Below are 21,608 nucleotides of genomic sequence, written 5' to 3' on the forward strand. Positions count from 1 at the left end.
CCATTTTGTGATGTGTGCGGTATATCCTTCTTCCTCGGTCATGGAAAATGAATGTTTCCGTGGGAAAGATTCAAGAGATGGGACTACAGTAGGGGAAAAAACCCTTCATCTTTGGACTACTTAGAGGTTAGTTGAGGAGGCAAGTACAAGAAGCTTGGATAAGTATCAAGTCCACAGTAAGCCGTGCTTAGTTAAGCCGCGCCAGTCTCGGTTCAGGAACTGTAAGACTGGGATTGCAGATGTGACTGAGGTTCTTGTGGGTGTGTGTGCAGGGGCAGGAGCTGTTGAACAATAACCTTGTGTTCTTGTTGTGTTTGTAAAGTTTACAGTATCTTGTTGGAACTACCTAAATCAAAAGAACCCCAAAGAAGTGCTGAAATTCCCCATGTGATGCTTTTGGAAGGGGAAGGGGTTAAAAAGCCAGGCAGATTTGTTTCAGGTCAGGCTGCACATGATGCCAGCAAACTGCAGAGCCTGTCAGCATCAGGGAACTCGGAATGCAAGGGAGGTGACACCGAGCACTGCGGGTTGTGGAAACCGCGGGGAGGTGACGTGAATGTTGAGGACAGAGGGAAAGCGAGACAAGTGCCAGGCGGAGATGTGGTGAACCTTGGGGAGTTCTGCCCCCCTGGGCAGAAAGAAAAGGCTGGATTAAAAGTTTGTATGAAGGACTAAAGTATCCAGATTTGTGGAGGAAGGACTGGCACCAAAAACGTTATGTCAGCCAAAATGAACGTCCTCCTTGTTCAACCATGTGAAGATAGTAAGTTATGTGTTGGGTTTTCTTAAAGGTGTTCTGGCTGCCTGTGTGAAAGTAGGTGGCACAGATGCTGTAATGTTACTCAGTAAGGGGACTAGAGACAGACCACGTGTGACTGGTTAAATGCTACTCTAGTTTACCACGTGTCTCCAATTTATTGCTACTTTCGATGAGAAAATGTGCAAAGGAAGAAAACAACAAGCAAGCCGAGCTGGATTGACTACTAACTGCAGATTGATTGTGAAGTTTATTGGTTGTTTCCTCAATAGCGCCAAATCAGCACCTGATGTAGAAACAGTCAGCGGTTTGAAGAAAGTTCTAATTAAAACCAGGATGGAATTGAGCGTTTATTGGGGTTCAGCACATAAGTGGGTTTTTTCCCCTTATGGATAATGGCAGTACAAAGGAATGATCCTATTGCCAAGGCAACATTTGTTGAAATTGTAAAATATATTTTACAGTAAATTCCCTTGTGAGAAGGAATGAAGAGATGAAGTTGTTTCCAGCACCATGGCTTGCAAAGCTGCAAATAAAGATTTGCTTATGCTGCGATTCCCAAGCATTTTGTATCTTGAACTGTTGTTTAAGATGGCTCTGGTCTTCTCGACACTTTGTCTCACCCCCCTGCCCTGTGCTCACCCTAGAAATAAGAATTAGTGTAGAATAGATACTGCAGAAAGCACATGTAAAGTGAGAACTTGATTCAGAAAAAGCACATGCTTAGCTTAACTATATGGATCAAGTATATAATGGATGTCGATAAACATGAATGTATGAAGAAAGCTATGTGTAGTCCTTGCATGTAAAAAGGGCTATTATTTCTCTCGATTATGTATTAATTATATTTTGTCCTTTTTGTCACACCTCTTGCTTTTAAACTGTAAAAGTTTTTGCTCATGAACCATCATTTTCATTCTACTATTTAATTCGATGCATGTTCTGTATAAGATACTGAATAGAGACAACCTCTGGCTGGCAGAATTTGCTTTCAGGATGATAAATTGAAGAAGAAAGGGCGAACTAGGAAAGCAGTGAGCAGGAAGCGGTTGAGCTACTTGCAGGGCTACTTTCAGTTACTTTCAACTGAAGTCAAATTCTGCTGTATCTAATGTATTTAGGATATTTCTCATCTAGTACCTATTATCTTGTGAATGTCTGGACCATTATTACTAGCAGCTCCTCCAAAAGGAAAGTTTTCTTCTGGCGAGCTTCCTGGTACATGAATCTGTCTTAAATAAATCACCTGTTCTTTAATCTCAGATGCAGATGTTTCCCTGAGAGCGCAGGGAGCTCTTCCCAGTTTTCCAAACGTCTTGTACGTCGAATGTTGAACTTAAAACACAGATCGTCTCTGGGAAGTGGCATTTTAAAACAGCTCTTCTCATTCTTCTGGTCTGCTGCTTCAAGTGGCCGGGGCTACGTCACACTTCAGAACTATAAATAAGCTTCTGCCTCCCGCTTAGACATTAGACATGGGTCTAATTGAAGAGTATGGGGATTTTTCACAAGCAACTGGTTGCTGTTGGATTGTGGTAGGAATCTGGGTGTAAATATCTCTGATGCTCTTGAAAATCTTCCCTAACCTGGGTATGGAAAAGGAAGAAGTTATCACATTGTGCCAGAATCGTGCCTGTAAATTGCTAAGGGGTTGAACGAGTTCAGTTTGGCTCTAAGAAGGCAGACTCTGTTTGTAAGGGTGACATTTAGAGAATCCTTTTTCTTCATCAGCCTAAGCCCATATGATACAGAAGCTGATTTAACCAATAATGTCCAATGGAGGGCTACAGCTCTCAACCCAGAATTGAAAAACCCCACAGAAAGTGTCTTTCTACTGTGTGTGCCATTTTCCCTGCTCAGCCCGACTGTGCCAGCTAGCGAGAAACTAAAGCAAACCCAGAGATGAGAGTGTATATATAATTTCTCTGCTTTGTTACCTTCACATAGACATCTATAGCTTTTCCCGGGCATCAGCTGAGTGTCTGTAAAATCATGCAGGATGTGGCCCTCCCATTCTGCAAAAGAGAATCCAGAGGGAGCTCAGCGTTGCTGCGTGTGGGGTTTCCTGGTGTAAAGCTCCTTGCAGCGCACTTTTGCTGAAGTGTGCAAAACCGAGCTCGCAGCTACATAAAAGGCCACCAATTTGTTTGTTCCAAGATCAGATGGATTTAACTGAAGTTTCAGAGGTGAGGCACAACCTTCCAGGCGACCTCCCCTGGCAGCCTAAGTTTCACATAATAAGACACATTAAGGTAGGTTTGAGGCAACCCTTTAAGGTCAGTTGAACTTTCACTGGAAAATACGAGTGCTGGCAAGTATATACAATATGTAATGCAAAATGTTTAGGGTGTGGGGAAGAAGTGTAAAGGAGCCATACCACAGTGATGAGCTTGGCTAGAAAAGAGACATGAAACAAGTTTCTTAGCAAAAACACCCTCAGAGACGGGTGAAGAATTTAGGGGGGTTGGTAGAATGTTTTTGTTACCCCCAAGGGGAAAAACAGGAGATCAAAGCCCAAATTCACTTAAGAATGCTTGCTTTGAAATGTATCTATAAATTATAGCACGTACTGCTGGCATCTATTGTAGCCTTTGGTATTTACTTGAGTGTATAATGTGAGATTCACAGTGCCCTGAGTTCGCTTGTTAGTGTGTAAAAGTGTGTCAGCGTAAAAATGTTTTGGTGTGTAAAGCGAGTTGGTGAAGGCGTTTGGGGTTCGTCAGTTGCCCCATGGTGGTTTTGCCTCTTCCCTGTTTTCCCGTGGTCTTTGTGCCTCGCTCCTATGATCGCCTGGCCCAGCCACCGACTTTCTAGCTAACGGGGGTTTCCTTGAGGGGTTGCTGGTAGGTTTTAGAGCTCTCCCTGCCTCCGCGCCACCTCTCAGCGTTATTAAGGTGCCTGTTGTGGCTGTTATCATCTTGGTCAGGGCAGAATGGGATGTTGCTCCCAGGGGAATCCACAGCTGTTACCCCTCAGTCAGCAAAGTAGCTGCCGAGGCATGTCACCCTTTGCTTTTAACTCCTGAATTAATCTCTCCATTTCGTAGCTCATCTGAAGAAGCGAGAGACCCAACTTCTTGGCATGGCGGAGCAGCACCAACAGGCTGTCCCAAGCTTTGTGCTCCGGGCTCTTTCTTCCTCGTGAGCGTATAGTTTTAAGTGTTGCATTTTAGACACCTCATTTGCTTTGCTGCCCAACAGAGATTATGTCGGGTTTTTGGCACAATTGGATTAAACTAGCAGACCTGGATAACTTCCATTGGCATTTCAGGAGATTTGCTGTAAGGCAAACCTGTGACATTCATACCTTCCTAAGCTTGCACAACTAGGGCGAGAGCTGCAGTTGAGGTCTTGACCTCAGTTACTTAAGCCCCTTTCTCCCAGGAGTGTTCATCACTTTAATCACAGAGTCCTAAATAATCAGTGGGTAGCCTGTAATTAGGGGGTTGTGTCTTGGACTCCCGCAGCCTGCTCCTGGTGTGCTGAGCGCTGCGTATTTTGATTTCCCGTTCCCCCAAAGGATGTTTGATCTCAGATTTACACTCGAGAAAATTAAGAAGGGTACGGTACCTCAGTCCCCTGGCAGCCTTCCTGCTTTCAGTGGTAGGTGCCTTGCTTTTCCCCAGTATCGCAGCGCTGCAGCGATTGACACACTTGATTTAAGAGTTTGATTTATAGACTGATACTCAGGCTGAAAGTCAGCAGTTCCAGGGCTGCGTAAATCAGCCTGTCTCTGGGACTAATACTTCCTTATTTATAATTTCGACAGGAGATTGAATTCTTTCTCAATTCTTTACATTTCTTTCAGATGTAATCGACCACCCTGTCCTCTGGTTTAAAGCTATGTGACTTTGCCACAAATAGAGGGAGGGGAAAGTGAGCCGAGTCCAGGAATTGCTGTGCTATAAAAGCTCCATATTGTATGCTCTTGGACTTTGCTTTCTCCCAGCTTCCTTCAAGCCCACACAAGAGATGGACTTGAGGTTTTTTGGCTTTCTTCCCCTCTCCCCTCCCTCCATACATAGGCTGACCTTTTAGAAAAATAAATAAAAGATAAAGAAGGACCTGGAATGTTGCAGAATGTGTGTACATTTTGCTCTCTGTTGTTTTCTGCTGGGATTAGTTGTTTACAATGGGGGAAGAGAGGGAGGGCAGAGGAAGGGAGGTCTGTGGCCTTAACTGAAATTAGTGGCATTTCAGAGTGATCTTGTTAGGTGGTCTGCAGTTTAAAGACCTAAATCCTTGTAATCCCCCCATGCCTCCTTGGCCACTACGCCTTTTGCTCTTGTTCTCTCACTTGCAAAAAAACCCACCCCAAAGTCAGCCTCTCTGTGTCTCGGATGCAGGCGCGGAACAGACCCGCATGGTCGCACGCACAGGCGTCCTGCACGCTCTCCCTCGCTCGCTTCCATGTGCACGTTGTACCTGTACAACAAATTAATGTCTTCGCTACATCTGTTCCCGCTGCAGGACCGGGCTTGTAAAATGCTCTCTCTAGAATGCAGACGCACGCTGAATATTTGTATTTATTTTCTGACAAACACCCAGCCGCCAGACTTTCAGTTTGTGATTACACTTAAAACAAATTCAAATTGAAATTTCAGCCGTAAATCAAATGCCCCAAATTAGTTCCTCTTGTGGGTTTGAACATGCTCTTTGGATTTGAAGGTCAGACGATATCCGTTTTCACCGTGCTGAAAAGTTTAAAAATATACTACATTTTCGGGAAGAAAAATAAATATGGTTTGCATTATAAAGCAGTACATCAAATGTTCTCGTATGCGCACACACAACAGTGTCGATTAGGCTGGGTGCTGCTGGAGCACCTTTGAGGACTAATTGCTCCTAATTGTTAAGCAAGGCAGGAGCCGTGAGTGCCTTGAGATGTGATATTCAGCCTGTAAGAGAATAGAAATTTATTCTTTACTCTTCAACTTAAAAAAATAGTAAAAATTAAATAAACACACAAAATACTTCTCTTGGCAGGCCTTATAGCATACTTTTTTTAAAAAAAAATAAAAGGCATTTACAAGTGGTTTCAAAATGGCTGTGTTACATCTGTCAGCGGGTGAAGGGAACACCCACAAATTGTGTTTTTATCTCTTGAAGTTTTGTTCCACTTGAGCAATAAAAGCCGGATTCGCTGCTGGTTTGTGTGATTGGAGTAATCTGAGCGTCGAGTATGGTTTTTAAACTTCTGCAGTTGGTCGGATTTATAAGTTTTAAGAAAATCCTGGAGTGGCGGCGTTCTTGGGGTTTGTTTTCCGCTGGCACTGGGGAAGGGTTGGTTGCTTTGTGAGCACCTGGCACGGACAAGTTCATCTCGGTTCCCTGGCCTGTCCCTCCCAGCAGTTGGTTTGGCAGGACCCCCCCCACCTTTGATGTTAATGTCATCAGCAGTTTCTTGGTTACAATGCTATTCTTTCTCCTGGAGTTGAAAAGCTATCCCCAGGTAGGCTCTGAACACACATCAGTATTCTCCAGCCCAACTTAAATCCCCTCTCTGTTGGGGAATATCCTCTTGCGTGAGGATAACGCCAAGAGGTGTCGTGTGCTCACGGCTGCTCTCGTGCTCACAAGTGATAGATGGTGGGAACCTAAAAGTTTGCAGGGGAAAGCTCTCATCTGACTGGCTCCAAGCGATGGAGGAGGAGGTATTTTGGATGGGAGCCATTTCAGTGGGAAATGAGCAACCTCTCCCATCACCTTCGCTAGTCCTGCCGAAAACCGGGTCAGGATGGCAGCGGAGCCTCCTGCCACCCATTCCTCCCCAGAGTTGCTCTCGGCCGCCGCTGTTGTACAAGACGATGGCCTGAGCCTCCGCGCGGGCACACGAAGCTTTTGGAAAAGAAGCAGATCGTGACAGTGGGAGAGCAAAGGCAGGCGGGGGTCTGCTGTGTATCCTTGCCGCTTTTTATCTCGTTAACATGTTAGTAAAAACCTTGCCAAGGCAACCTGAGCTGGTTACTTGTAGCATAATTGCTCATGTTGCCTCCTTATAGGTCAGACCAGGGGGAGTTTAGGCGAATTAAAAGAATAATTGTTCAGAGGGGATAGACTGTTCAAGGGGGGTTGTAACTGCTGGCCGCTGCGGCTGAGGTCCAGTTTTATTGCTTTTATTCCTGCAGAATTAATGTCGGTTTTGTGGGGCAGATGGTTTCTGCTCTAACTCACACAAGCACCAGAACCGTAATATGTTTAATAGCACATTCTGTGTACTAGATAATAGTGATGTGTGAGCAGGAAAATACTAAGAATTAATTGTAGGATTGGCGGTCTGGAGTGAGGATGGATATTTCTCTCTTCTCCCGAGGACCACAGCTGGCTCGCTCCACATTCCATACAGAATTTAGGCTCAGGGCTCTGACCTGATACCAAAACTCCTCTCTGCTGTTAGTTCAGGCTCCAGGGTAAGAATTCTGTCCCCAAGCCACCCAGATGGTGCAGTGAAACACAGCGAGTAGTGGTGATGCCTGTGACCAAGGCGGGGAATGGCTGCAGGTCATTAAACTGTGGAACTTGCCATGCAGAAAGTCACTGAAGCCAAAAACTTCAGACAGAGATCAGCTGTTTGGCTGAGGGCAGCAAGAATATCCACAGTTTGTGTAATTAACATTAGCAGAAATGCTGGGGAAAAGACAGGAAGCGCCATGGTTCACAGGAGGATTAATATAGGGGAGCAGATTACCTGTGTCTCCCTGGGGTTGTACATTTTGCTTATAACTTCTTCCAAATCAGCTGGTTTTGATGCATGTTAGATTTAGTGTTTTTAGGCACTTCTTAGCTGGCTGCCTTCAATTTTTCTATCTTTCAATGACTTCTGCCTATGTTTGCACATGTGAATATGAGGAAACAAATCATTTGCATTGTAGCTATTTTTCTTCCCTGTAGTTTGAAAGACATTACATTTAATACCACTTAACACTACACATGATGCTCAGTCAACAGCATTTCAGGACACATCAAGGATACTAGTAAAGAGCCATAACTTCCATTTTCCTGCATGGAAGGGCTCAGACCAGTGCAGTAACTCGCTTGGCATCTCTCAGCACAGAGTTACGAAGCCAGAACTTGGACTCTCAACTTCTTTCCTTTCTGGACAATCAGATCAGCAGATTTGAAAGCTGGTTATTGTGGATTCAAATAAATTTTGGAAGAAGGTGACTTTAGCAAAAGTTCCAACCCGTGTAGCATTTTAGACTTCGTGGTGTCAAAGTTTATGTGAGTGTGAAGATATCCAAAGCAGGTAGAGCAGGTTCAGTGTGGGTTTCATTGGTTTAGTACTGCAGAATAATCATGTTTGGGTGCTTGAAGGTAACATGAACAAAGCCAACCAGCTGAGATACTGATCTGCCCCTTCTTGCCACTCTTTCTTGGTGCCTGGCAAACTGGAATGTATGAAACTTCTCAGCAAAATTAGCAGGGAAGGACTGGGCTGCTGCTCCTCTCTTTGACTGGGGAGCTGAGCAGAGATCCACCCCAGCACTTACCCAGACTGTCTGTGGAAAATACGAGACTGGATCCAGGTCCCACGTCCCAGGCAAACGTTCTGTCAATGAAATCCTCTGGCAGTATTTATTCTGTTAAGCAAATGTAGAGAAAAGCTGTTCTAACCGGAGGTAAAGCTGGCAAACTCTTTTTGCGAACCCATTCTGACAGCTGGCATTTCAGTTTTTCCAGCAACAGGGTGTGAGGAGCTGGAGAAGAACAGTGGAGGTTTTGAGAAAAGAGCAGGACTGAACCTACCTACAGGATCATGTCACGGGCTCATTAGATCTTCCAGTGAATACCTTTGTTTCCTACCTGTCATTTTAAATTAATTTCTTGCTTTCTGTTGTAGGTGCTGTCTTCAGGGCAGTGTTATTTGCCATAATGCCGTGATAGAGAAAGGCGCAGATATCAAAGACTGTTTGATTGGAAGCGATCAGAGGCTGGAAACCAAAGGTAAGTAGAGGAGCTGTATTTGCAGTGTGTTTGTAATAATTTTTAGAATATCCTGCTCAAGATTTTACTCCTGCTTCTTCCTAAAGTGCCCGTAAACAGTAGCAGTTCTACAGCGTGGCATCCTATAATATTAGGATTTGTTTTTTGTGGAAAGTACAGCTTCTTGGCATGAGACTAGTTCAGGGACTTGCTTCTCTGAAGTTGGCAGAAAAGCTCTGTTGTTACTGTTGTTACAAAGAACAGGATTGGATGCTGAGACGGTCTTTTCCCAGAGACCACAATTAGATCAGCCTGAAGTTGTCCTCAGCAGGAGGAGCCATTATTTTGACTAGTAATCTTTGTCAGTGTCGGGGCGATGCAGTCAAATATTGATCGGACAGACATCCTTCCCTTGGTAGATGCTACCAACGCGCAGTGCCAGCGTGCTCCCTTCGCCTCGCTCCCAGCAAAGGCTTGCGGTGGAGTATCATACTGGGAGCTGCTGTGCTCGGTGCTGCGTACCAAGGCAGCCACGTTCAGATCTGCTTTACTGCTATGAAATGACATTTTGGGGCTTCAGAGAGGTTACAGCTACGCAGATCTCATTTGGGCAAAGGAAAGCCATCCAGTGCAAGGGTGCGTGGGGAGGGCTCGGGGGCGACCGCCTGAGTGGAGCTGGTGATTTCCTGCCTGAAGAGATAATGGGCAGGAAACGGCTGTTTCGGTGACTGCACCCCAAGCAGAGGGCTTTTTAATGAATATTTATGGTTGGGGTTTGGCAGATCCCTGCTCCAGGGTGTGGACTGCGGACAAAAGTGAGTTCCTTTGCAGGCTCCATGTGAGGTTATTTAATCACATCAGGATTTGTTTGCTCACGTTGTCTTTATGGGTGGATTCCCGATTGTAAGTGTCCTGACACAGAGCAGGGTTTGCATTTACCATAGTATAGCGTAACCTATCGAGAGCTACACATATGACAAATTTTCCTTTAAACTGAAACTAAAAGTAAAAAAGATCTGTGAAAACAAAGTATCAATCTATCTTGCAATTGCAAGTCTGGGATGCTGTAAACACCCAGTGATGTGGTCTTGGTCCCTGGGTACCAGAGTCTGTGCCTAGTCGTGGCTTTGCCCGTCACATCAGTCTGAATCAGGAGCCCTTGTGGGGTTCATTGTCCCCCTATCACTGAAGATTTGCACTATTCATGATGTTCCATCTGTGTCCTCCCCTGAGCATAAAATCATGGAATTGTTTAGGTTGGAAAAGACCTTTAAGGTCATTGAGTCCAACTGTAAACTTAACACTGCCAAGTCCACCGTGTCCCTGAGTGCCACATCTGCTCGTCTCTATGAATCACTGGGAGAGCTGGATCGGGTCGCGTTTGGTTGTTAACGTGCGGCATGAACTATGAGGAGATTTGGTGTAGATTTAGCAAATATTTTAGGAAATGGGAATCTATTTGATTGCTTTAGCAGGTTATATCAAACAGAAATATCATCCATTGACCTCACATCTGCTTCAGTAGTCTCTTCCAGGGTGCAGATCCCAGTCTGGTTGATTCTAGAATATAAACTATCCTTTCTTCTTGATTGTCCTTGTCATCCATGTCTGAATATTTTTCAGGTTCTGTCCATGTATTTGCAGGGAGAGTTGTAACCCATGGTTCATTTGCCTGCTCTTGTAGAGTCTGCTGCTCACCTCTCCAAAGCTTAAAGCCACTTCTTAATGAGTCTATGGACCCTCTCGTTAAACTGTTCAGAAACGTATGATTGACGTTAGCAGAGACACGTTCAGGTAGATTATGAATACACCATTATGCCGAGCAAGAAAAAATAATAAAGCCTCAGTTCATTTCCCTGCCTCAGTTTCCTAACCATTCTGGAATTTCTTTGGGCTGGGGGTCAGGTTCTCCTCGGTGGTCTGGGATCTGTCTGCGAAGTTCATGACTTATTTCCTGAACTGCGGAGTCTTTCCAGCCCAGCATGTCTCTTCTGACCTTGGCTGGTCCCACAGTAAACTGGGCCCTCTCTTTCTTGCTGTGAAAGCATGCCATGACTTCCTTTCCCCTGCCCAAGACTTCCTGTATCTTGTGCCAAGCTTTTGGTGTGGCCCTGTAAGTCTGTTTCCATATTCCCCCTTTCATCAAGACTTTGGCTGTGTTGTTCTGTTTGGTAACTTTTCCTTTTTCCAACTCGAGCCTCCACGGCCAGGTTAGAAAAAGAAAAAACCTAGTTCTCTTGGGTTGGAGCCACCTTTTGTTGCAAGCTGATCACACTTCAGCAGACGTAAGCAGTAGCAGCTGGCTGTTGACCCTAGTCTGGGAGTTCCATGTTAGAAACCTCCTCAGCGAAGCTGCGTACACCTTCCCAGAAACGTAAAAAAAAAGAATACAGCAGCCACTTATTCCAGAGCATCAGCCAGGATTCATCAAAGGTAGAAATATCCCTGCATCATCCTACACAGCCTCACAGAAACCCCACAGTTGCCTTTGGTGCAGAACTGGTTGTTGCTCCCTGCTGTGCCAGGTGAGTCCTGGCCACGCTGCCCCAGCAGCTTGGGGTACAAGAGCTCTTTGAGCCCATGGGGCACTGACCTCCTTTCATAAAATGAACTCCAGTCCCATGCAAGGAGGATGGCAGCAGAACAGCTACCACAAATGACAGGCAAATGTAACTCAAACCAGCTCTCATCCTTTTCCTTCTGTGGAAGAATATGGGCATATTTAGGGTGGTCCAAATGGTACAGCTGGGAGTAATGGGATTGAATTAAACACAATTTAGGTTGGCTATCCGGAACGTTTTCCTAACGATGTGGTCTGGTAGGCTGTGGGATAATCTCCTTGGGGACACGGTGGGAGTCCTCATCGCTTAATAACGGGCTTGGCAAAGCTCTGGACACCTAAATAGAGGGAATACTCCAATGCTGGTTATGGGGGTAAATCAGATGCAGCTTAGTAGTTTCAAACTGAAAAGAAAGTTAGAGACACAGGAGGGGCCAGGTGACTGTCAGCAATGACATTCCAGCCCTGTGTCGACTTCAGCACTGGCACAACACCCGCCGGAGATGGAACTTTTAAGTGGCTCTGTTAAAGTCAAGGTATGGAGTTTTATGAAACTTCTGGATTTGCAAGCCATGCCTCCTGAGAGCCATACTATTCTCTTCCTACTGCTTTTATTACCAAGCTTAGGAAGCATCCACTTTCCTTCCTCTTTGATACTTTAATTTAAGGAATTTGCTAGGAGAGAATTAACAGATGGGCTTTGTGAAAGCTACCTCACACAGGTAGTAGTTTGAAAAACATGCTGGTACCATTATTAAGGGGATAGGAAATGGCAGGCAGCAGTTCTGAAAGAACTTAATTGCACAGGGCATTCAATCACTGTTTCAAAGACAGTTATTAGGATCATGCTCCAGCCTTTTTGATGAACCTGTTCTTAAAGAGGAGCTCAAAAGCAGCATGTGCTCATTGAAGTGGGACTCGGGAGAGGACGTGCTGGTGATGGGCCAGTCGAGGAGTCAGATGAGCCCTAGAGTCAGTGAGTGCAGTTCCCAAAGGGCTTTCCAGCCTGGATTCAGCAGGGAGTATGTTATACATCTGCTATAGGTTAGCTAGGAAGAGGTGCATACAGTAAGGTGGCCTAACCTTTCTTCAGAGCAACACCAAGAACAGAGATGATGAAGACACACACATAGAAAAATCAGCAAAATTGATGTAAAACTTGTTGGGGCAGGGATGTTTTATGCACATTGGGAGTTATGGAGACAGTGTTGTTGGGGACAGCTTGAATCACTGCATACCCAAAAAGTGCATTAGAGCAGTGTTGTTGCCACAAAGCACATGTTCAGAAAGGGAAAAAATGCCAGCATTCATGATGCTGATGTAATCTTAGCTTGGTGTCCTGGTACGTACTTAGTAGCAGCATCACCTCTGTGACCAGACTGCAGACTAAAACTTCACTGTGCTTATTCCTGTGCAGTTTTTATGCCACCATAGAATTTTATTTTCCTTGGTGCCCTGACACAGTCAACACCCAGAATAAGTAGTGCTTGCTGAATGCAGGGATTTTCCATTTTCCTCGTTTTCCTGTATTTTTTCAGTTAGTGTCTGAAACTTTAATTACTGTGCACTACACAAGAGACAAGATCCTTCCTTTCTATGGCTTTTCTGCAACATTTGTCATCTTAATGCTTCACAACCATTAACAACCTCCTTTTTGCCTCCTCAGTATGAACGCAGTTGGGTTTTCCTCCTGTTTTACAGAGATCCGAGAGACAGGGGGATTCCAGTCATGTGCCCATTCATTTGGACTGGCCAGCCTAAGTGCTGAAGTTGTATGTTACATGTGGCATTTCGTAGCTATTACAGACTTGACAGGGTAGCCTTAGCATTTTCTTTGTAAACGTTGGGAGGGAAGGTTCAGTCCACTAAAAAAAACAAAACAAAACAGAACAACAACAACAGAAACCCCAGTTTTATTATGCGGGATGATGGTGGCCCTTGCATGGATCATTAGCAGTGTCAGACACTTGAACTCCATTGTACAGCTTTCTGCTGCTTCAGTTGATGGGAACTGATAGCAGTGGGTCATCTTCCTTAAGGAGAGCAGAATCTGCAACGGGGCAAGAGAAACTCTTTGCCAGCAGCTTTCAGGGATGCTCATGGGATCCACTCCTGGTGCTGGGAGGAGTAGTTACTGTTGGCTTTACTGCTCCTGCTCCCAGCAACAGCCATTGGGACCCAACTACATCACCTGTGTCCTACCCAATCCTGACTCCTGCTTCACAGCTCCCGCTGTGGCTTTGTCCTAAGACCAGCCTCATCCCATTTCTAGCCTTCTCTTTGCTTTTTAATCTAGTCTTTTTCTCCCATGGAGATTCTTGTCTTTCTCTCTTCCTTGGTTATTCCCAGACACCCACCTGACTTCTCTGGTCTGACCGGAGCTGTGATTTCCAGTCCTTTTGGCTAACAGTCCCACGCTCTATTTCCCATCTGGCACTTGCCCCCAGACTGCTTTGAGTCAGACTGCATCCCCTTGTGCACCGCTCTCGTGCCCGGGCAGGATCGTTCTGGGCACGGAGGGAAGCAGTTGTGCCGATGGGGTGCAGGGGAAGCCCTGCCTTCCTCCTGCGCTGCCGACAGAGCCTCTGGAGCTTGTGGCTGCCCTCCTGAGAACATGTGCAAACTAAGATTTTGGTTTTTTCCAGAGGCTTATCACATAGCCAAAACTGTGTGGTTTCTCACAAGAACAGAAAAAGGCACATATCCAGTAAGGACTGGCTCCCGTTTGCGATCATTTTCCAAGTTCTGTTCCAAGCTTGGAGTTCTAGGACTTCTCAATGAAACAGAGTAAGATTGTTTGATTTTAATGAGGGCCAAAGAGCACATTTTTCTCTAATGTCATCCTCTGAAGGCAGGTACAGTTCATGAAACCTCCTCATATGAATGGGTGACTGCTTGTGAGGACACTTTACCCCAGCCAGGATTTAGCAGGATAGGGACAGGAAGGAACTGAGGGACTTTCTGATGCTCTCGCTGCATGAAAGTAGGGGCGAGCATCTGCTCCTGCAAGATGCTGAGTACCTCCTGGTGAAGTCTTCAGGAACTGAAAACACTTAGCACGACACAAGGTCGGGATCAGAAAGCATGCTGCGGTGCAGATGGGAGTTATGAAAGCTCACGAAGAACAGACACAGACTAAACAGTGCACACATGTATATTGTGCATTGAGGTGCAAGATGAGCTGGAGATGATGTAGGAATGGTGTAAATTCATAGCAAAACCGAGAGGTCCATATGATTTGTTCCCTGAAGTAGTTTTAACTACTGAGTGTCCCTGACAAAGATCTTAGTTGGCAGTTAAAACAGACATCTCTTAAATAGTTATCATTTGTGTTTCAGTGACTATGCAGTGACTACATTTCTAACTGATCCTGATAAGCCTCTTTTCAAAGTTGTATAAAAATGATTTATGAGTTATGGCCTTAGCAATGGCATAAAACTTCCCTTGAATATCTACCCAGTGACACTTTGTCCTCCCCTCTGCCGCTGGGGACTGTCACTCTTGTGCACACTGTCATTGCTGGCTGGGGAAGTTCAGGCTTCCTGCATGAGTGGGTTAAATGAGCTGCCACATGCGCAGCGTGTGGATTGTGAAGTCTACCCCATAAGGCAGCAGTTCGTAACCTTGTGGAAATATTTTTACATGCTCCACGCAGAGAAAATAACCACTTGTGCTCTGCTAGAGCTCAGCCACATGAAAGAGCCAGGAAGAACACCCCAATGGATGCTGAGAAAGGAAAGGGACCTCTGCTTGCATCCAGTGTGGCGGGCAGCACTGTCCGGGCAGATAGGGCATCTCTGCCATCTTAGCAGGAGGCATGGACAGAGTCTTTCAGGCTGACTTTTCTGAGATCCCCGCTTGCATTTGCTAAGAGGTGTTGATACCCCATGGCAGCACATCGATTGGTACAAGCCAGTCCCTTCTCAGACACTTTGCTGGGACTCTGCCCCAACACTAGGGCTCCAGGTGTGTCCCCCTCCCCAAGGAACTTGCTATCTTGGGCACATCCCCAGCTCTTTGTCTCCTTTTCCCTCAACTAACGCTTCTCCTAAGACCCTGACTGATCACCTTCCCATGCAGCTCTTCACTCCTCTCATCCATCTGCTCCAAGCCACAGTAAATTCATCTCTCTTCAGGCACTGAATTCAGTGTTGCCTTTACCTTTACACTCCCAAAACGTGTCTATTCTCAAGTTTGAGGGCAAAGGGGTTAATACTGTTTGAACTATGAGAACCAGCACTGGGCACTGGCAGTTGCCGGGAATGGGTGTGAGGAAGGAGTGAGATCTCTGCTGCCCGCCTGTTCCATGGGCTGGAGACCCCAGGTGCAGGCTGGAGCTGATCCACCTGAAGCCATCATCAGCCCCTTCGCCCTGGGGAGAGCTGCACAGCCCAGCCCTGGGCAGGGGCGCCCTGCTCTCGGGGAGCATCGCTCCGGGACAGCCTCGGGCTCTGCTGCTGGCTGCGCTGCAGGGACGACGTGGCGCTTGGGAGAAGTCTGTGAGACGCTCCTGGCCTTTGGGGCCACAGCATGGTCACCCCCGGTCTCCAGTAAGTAAAGCCTGGCTGGGGAGAGAGCAGGCCTTAGCTGGAAAGCCCCACTGCTCTGTAAACACAAACAAATCAGCCCACATCACCTGCTTCCCTTCTTTATCTCTACATGTAATTTAAAACACCCTCCAGCCTCCCAAAGTCAGGCTTCAGCTGCTTCCCATCCCCTAAAGCCCCTTTAGTTCCTCTCCCCCCCAACCTAGCTGCTTTTCCAGGGCCAACCATCACTGCAGAGACAAGTTGCTCTTCTCTCCCACTCTCTGATCCTTTCTGTCCTGGGTGAATGTGGTAGGAACCACCCACAGCGTGTTTTCGTGCATGCGTTTCTGCAGCCACCCCTCCCCCCTGCCTAGTTTTTTAAGTTAAACTATCTCTTGCTTTAAAGAGAGCAAATACACAGCAGTGGCTTTCATCACTGCTGTATAATAGAGCAGTAATTCTGTGCCAGGGACTGTTTTCTATTTTATTTTAAAGGGTTTATAAAACAGTGTATGTAATTGAGTGAGTAAACTGAACGTTTTCTGGAGCCCCTGAGGGCTGGAACTTCGTGGTGGTCCTGGGCCTAGGCCCTAACCTTTTTTTTTTTCCCTCTCTCTCTTTTTTTTTCCCCTCCTTCCCCTCCTCCTTTACAACCCAGCGTTGCCACCAGCAGCAGCAGCAGCAATCTGTCTGGGGCTAATTGAGCAAACAACAAGGAGATGCTTTCACATGGCTTTTAAAGGAATGCTCCGGCATCCCCTTTCTGCGAGCAGCTTGGCAGGAACCTGCCAGGAAGGCTGGGGAGCGCTGGGTCCCCGGCTGCTGGTGGGGTTTGCGTTGGGCTGCCCAGTCATTTCCTCCCCTCTGTTTATTTGCATTACAATTTGTTTTTAGCCAAGCACCAAAAGCTGCTCTGCTCCCCAGCTCGCTCTCCAGCTCTTCTTGCCTTGTGTGTATGTTTTTAAGGGGCTAGTGTACAGTATGTGTAAACAAATGTCTTCCAAAGCAGGAATGCATATATAAAAAGTGACAGCTTTTTGATTTATCCTCAGTAAAATCTCCGTGGACACGCGGTTCAAGCACCCAGGCTGACTTCAGGCTGGGCTGCGTCAGCAAGTTGAAGCAAAGTGCTAATCAGGAGGTTTGAATGTGTTGATCAGCTCTGGATTTGCTTAGCGCCAGATGCTCCCAATCTGAGAGGATCTAGTTGAACATGATTTAAGGTTGCAGAGTCCAAGTCTTAAGACTTTCTGAAAGTCCTTTCTCTGATCCCTGTTTCTCTGTGGGCTGAATGCATCTGTAACCCTGCCAGTGTCAGATAAAAGGCAGGCTGGTAAGAAATCCCTAATGGGGAGCTGGGGATGAGAAGGGAGCTGAACAGTTAAGCATGTGAGGTACTTCTCCTTCCTCCCCCGGTTTCAGGCAGAGTTTCTGCATGAGCTGAGCTTGCTGGTACCAGCCAGAGCCACTGGCAACTGGCAGCCACGGCTGATAATGAGACGCTATCCGCAGCTCGGCTCTCGGGCACACACAGTGGAGTCTGAATTCCCTCCGCAAGGAGAGCTTTGGGAAGGAAAGAGGGAACTGGGGTGAATCCTTATCAGCCTATCGCATCCCCTCGGGGTGCGGAATCGGGCTTTGTTTCTAGCAAAACCATTCCCTTTATCGCTTCAAAACTTTCTCGCGGATTTGAGGCAGGCACATTCATGTGTTTTCTTTTAGCCTGTACAGGGAGAAATGAGTTTGGTGATTTCATGCGAGTCTCTGAAGTAGCTGTGACATGCGGGTCAGGTCGTGTGTGACCGCTTCAGAGAATCTGGGCCACACGGATCGAGGAGGAGGCGAAACAGGCAGAGGGATGGGAAATGAGAGGATGCGTGCTCTGATTGCCCATGTGGCTTTGGCTGCTTAAACTCCCTGAACTCACTGCTGCCTCAGTTTCCCCACTCTCAAAAAACCATTTTGAACTCATCCAGTGTAAAATGCAAGATATCATAAGGTGGCTACAAGCATGTCAGTGCAAAATACAAATAGTTGGTACCACCTCTGCAACAAAGTATGTGACAGGACCTATCCCAGCTCTGCATGTTTAGGACAGCGCAGGATTCTGTCTGAAATGAAGCAAGAAGTTCCCTATTAAAAAGTATTGCTACAGATAACCTATATATAGAACCATAAATTGACATGGCTCTTTATAAGCCTAGATGAAGGCATGTTTAATCTGCAGAGGCATAACGTAATTACTCGCACTGGATGGTAGCCAGGGTCTTATTCACATCACAGAAATCAACCTGATAGGTAGTCTGCTTGGAGGAGGTTCAGGAATGGAGTCACAGGAGTTGCTACAGGGCCTGTTTGAGATATATTGGGAAAGTTGTTGGGGGTGAGGAATGTTACAGCGAGAAGTGCTGCGGGTTGGATTTGAGGTACCTTGGCAAAGCTGTGTGGGGTCCAGGACGGGAGGAGAGAGGTGCTGAGGGCTGGACTTGGGGCTATTGGCAGGGCTGTGCTGGAGAGGTTGTGTGGTGCTACCTACATCATGCTTGCACCTGGCACTGGTACAGTCAGTCCCTTATTCTCCTGAGCACTGCATCCACCTCTGCTTATCCTGCCCAAAGTGCTTGAGATTGGGCTTCACATTCCAAGCTCCAAGATGTTAGCATGAGGCTTCAGGATTAATCATCAGTTGCCTCTAAATACCCTGAGCAAGGAACTAAATGGCTTGAACTGATGCTGAAGGTGAGAAGCTCCTTGATCTCCATACTTCTGTTTTCACAAAGGGTCTCTGAAAGGCGGTCGTGTGTGTAACCCAACTCTGTCACCCAGGCTGAGGAGACAGCAGGATCCGTATGATTGCGGGGTTGGGGTTGTAGTGGGAAATTATCTTGCTGCGGTCCAAAACTCCTTGACATTTACAGAGCATTTTGTGATCAAGCCTTTTCTGGAGCAATGGTTTGCGTGGTGCAAAGGTAATGTCTTGAATTTTAAACCAAGAGAAGCATCCTGTTAGCCCAACCAGTTTGGAGATTGCCAGGAATTTCTTCACTTAGCCAAAGGTGGCATGTTCGTTGTTGTGCCGCGGTCTTGCAAAATCCCCTCCCCTGGTGGGAGGAGTTTTAGGTGGGTAAATAAAACATAACCGATTATTTCCACCATCCTTGGCTATCCACCCCGCTGCTGTGTGAGGTGCTTCCATCGGCCCCCAGCGCCTCCCAGGCCTCCATGCTTTATCCCTGGCTCCAGAGCCCATTGTTATTCCTGGTGTGCAGAAGGGGAGACGGGAGCCTCGGGGCATGGTTCAAACCACCTGAGCCCCACCTGAATATGTGTCCAGCTCCCAGAGAGCAATTTAGATTCACCGCCTCCCCCCGCGCTACCCGGAGGACACCCACTTTGAGCACACCAGCTTTGTGTCACGCGCTGGGGCCGCATGCTTGGGGTTTTTAGGCGCTGGGCTTTCAGTTGCGTGTTTTTATTATTTTGGCTTTAGATCCTTTATTTGCAGTCCTTCCCTGACAAGCTGCTTTTGCATTTTAAAGGGAAGGCTCTTTCAGTACAGTGCATTAACAGTGCTGGGGCAGGGACTGGCCCCTTAATGTGTCCACTGGGGCTGTGCAGAGCTCCTGGGAACAGGCAAAGCAGCGACCTTGTAGAAGTTGCCCCTCCAACAAATTTGCTCCATGGGAGTCAGAGGAGGGCTGTCCACTCTTACCCTCAGGGATATCTGTGCTCAGAGACCTTTTGGAGAAGCTCCATCCAGGAGGGAGAAGTCAGGTTTAAATTTTAAATAAAAGCCCTTTTTTAAGCTTCCAGGGCTGAGTTGAGATTGCTGAGAGGATCTCATGCTGCCCCAGGTGCTGAACAGCCCCCGTCCTCCCCAACCTCTGTGCGGTCTGAGGGTACCTAGCGCTTTTAGGGCTGGGGTGGATTACTGATCTTTAATTCTATGCCAGATCTGCACGTTGGGTGTCGGTGGTTCTTTGCCTGACCTGGGTGTACACCTGTCAGCAGCAGCTGTGACTTCCGTCGGGCCTCTCTTGTTTAGTAGTGACACATACATGCGAAAACTCATTAGAGAAACCTCCTAATGTTTAGTCAGTTGTTTAGGCTTTTGCCATGCTGTCCGAGAGACGCCGGAGACCAAAGAAAGGCAGCAAATCCATGTTTGAGTTCCCAAGAATCTGCTTTTCTCATTTGTTTTAAAGTTGCAGATTTGAAAAATGCAAGGTCTGAAGCACTGCCGCAAAACTCAATTCCTCCTCTTTTCCTCCCTCTCTCTTTTCAGCCAAACATGTTAATGAAGTCATTGTGGGCACCGAACAGCTGATGGAGATATAACCCAAGTAGGTTTTAAAGATGAGTTTATGGAAGCCAGCAGCAGAACCAGATGTTCGAACGTAGCAAGATCATCCGTACAGTACTGGCACGGTTTACCCCGTCATTGCTCCTTTCCTGTTCAGCTTTGTATTTATGTCTTAATAAAGAAGTATTTACAGAGCGGTGTGTCCGTCATCCCCTCCCCCCTCATTGGGATGCACGCGGGTTTGTGCCGGGTAATATCGGTTCCTGCGCGCCCGACGAACGCACTGTACTTTTCCAGCAGAAGGGAGAGCGGGGACCACACAGACTGTGCCCACTCCGAAGAATGACTTAGCCGCCCTCCCTGCCGTGTAAACCACGTCCCTGCAGCCCTGTGCCGCCGTTCCCGAGCCTGCGAGAAACCACTTGGGATGCTGCTGGTGCGTCTCATCATCCATCGCAGCAGGCGGGCAGCGAAATGCAGCGGTAACGTGGGCTGCTCTCTGCAGCTTCGCCAGCCTCCTCCTTGGTCTCTCTCCCGGTGCTGCCCCATAGCACAGAAATGTTTAAACTGCGCCTCTTCTCTTCTGTAATGCAGTTGAGGAGTTTGGTTCCCATTTCCAGTTTGGTCCGTTACTTTGAATTCCTGCCCAAGAGCAAGAGTTTGAGGGCTGGAGGGACAAGGGGGGTGTGGAGGGAGTGGGGTGTAAGCAGTGGGTGCTCTCTGCTTTCTTTTGATGGTTCTTTCGCTGTTCCTAATCCCAGACAGGAGGTCCCTCCCCGCATCCAGATGACCTATGGATGACGATACCTACGTCTGTGAGATGGGTTGAGTGCGCTAATGTGAAACACACAGCCTCGTGGTGAGGGGTTGTGCCAGAGTTGTAAAGCACCTGGATGGGATTGAAACACAAGCTGTTCTTTAACGTTTATAAATTGGACACAAGTTCCTACCTAAAAGCTGTTTATTAGAACGTAGTAGGATTCAATGGGGCATTTATCTGCCCCTGGCAGTTTGACATCCAGAGGTGCTTACAGCAACTGGCTGGGATGATATTTCATTAACTGAGGTGATAAATTTTAAACGTGTGCTTCATGGGCACCTGAGGAAAAATTACTGCTTCCTAGCTAATTTGCCAGGAGAGAGATTATAATCCAGACATTCCCTGAGTTTCAGAAACAAAATCCCTCCTCTAAAGGACCAGATTGGAAAGAGCGGGTACGGATGGGCTTCAAGGCCCTTCGCAAGCTGCGGAAAGAAGAAACGCGCTGCAGTTCAGCCCCGGCTCTGCGCTGGAGGTTTTCCCTCGCGAATGTGCGCAAACATGTTCCAAAGGTACGAAGCCTTTTTTATCCAAGGATCGCAGAGGCTTTACAAAGGTTAATTAAAGAGAGTTCTTGTCTCCGTGTGCGGCAAGGGAGCGAGGCATCCATTTTGGGTGTGGAGAAACAGAAGCAGAATGGAGCATAATTACCTGGCTTTGCATTTTAGCAGAAGGCTGTGGCGAAGCTGAGAGGTCCACAGGGACTTTGATTCCCAG

The 21,608-nt window shown here is 46.9% G+C and overlaps 1 protein-coding gene across 1 annotated transcript in view; it reads left to right on the forward strand.

Moving 5' to 3' along the window:
• The window catches only part of EIF2B3 (eukaryotic translation initiation factor 2B subunit gamma), a 97,442-nt gene extending 77,177 nt beyond the window's left edge, over positions 1 to 20,265 (forward strand). Inside the window, exons 11-12 of the mRNA XM_082052665.1 lie at positions 8,597 to 8,700; positions 20,054 to 20,265. Of these exons, the coding sequence (XP_081908791.1) occupies positions 8,597 to 8,700; positions 20,054 to 20,106 (157 nt within the window). The 3' untranslated portion in view covers positions 20,107 to 20,265. The remainder of the gene's footprint in view (positions 1 to 8,596; positions 8,701 to 20,053) is intronic.
• Positions 20,266 to 21,608: the final 1,343 nt, after the last annotated feature.

This window comes from Streptopelia decaocto, assembly GCF_964273445.1.
Source record: "Streptopelia decaocto genome assembly, chromosome: 5".
NCBI classification, from domain to species: Eukaryota; Metazoa; Chordata; class Aves; order Columbiformes; family Columbidae; genus Streptopelia; species Streptopelia decaocto.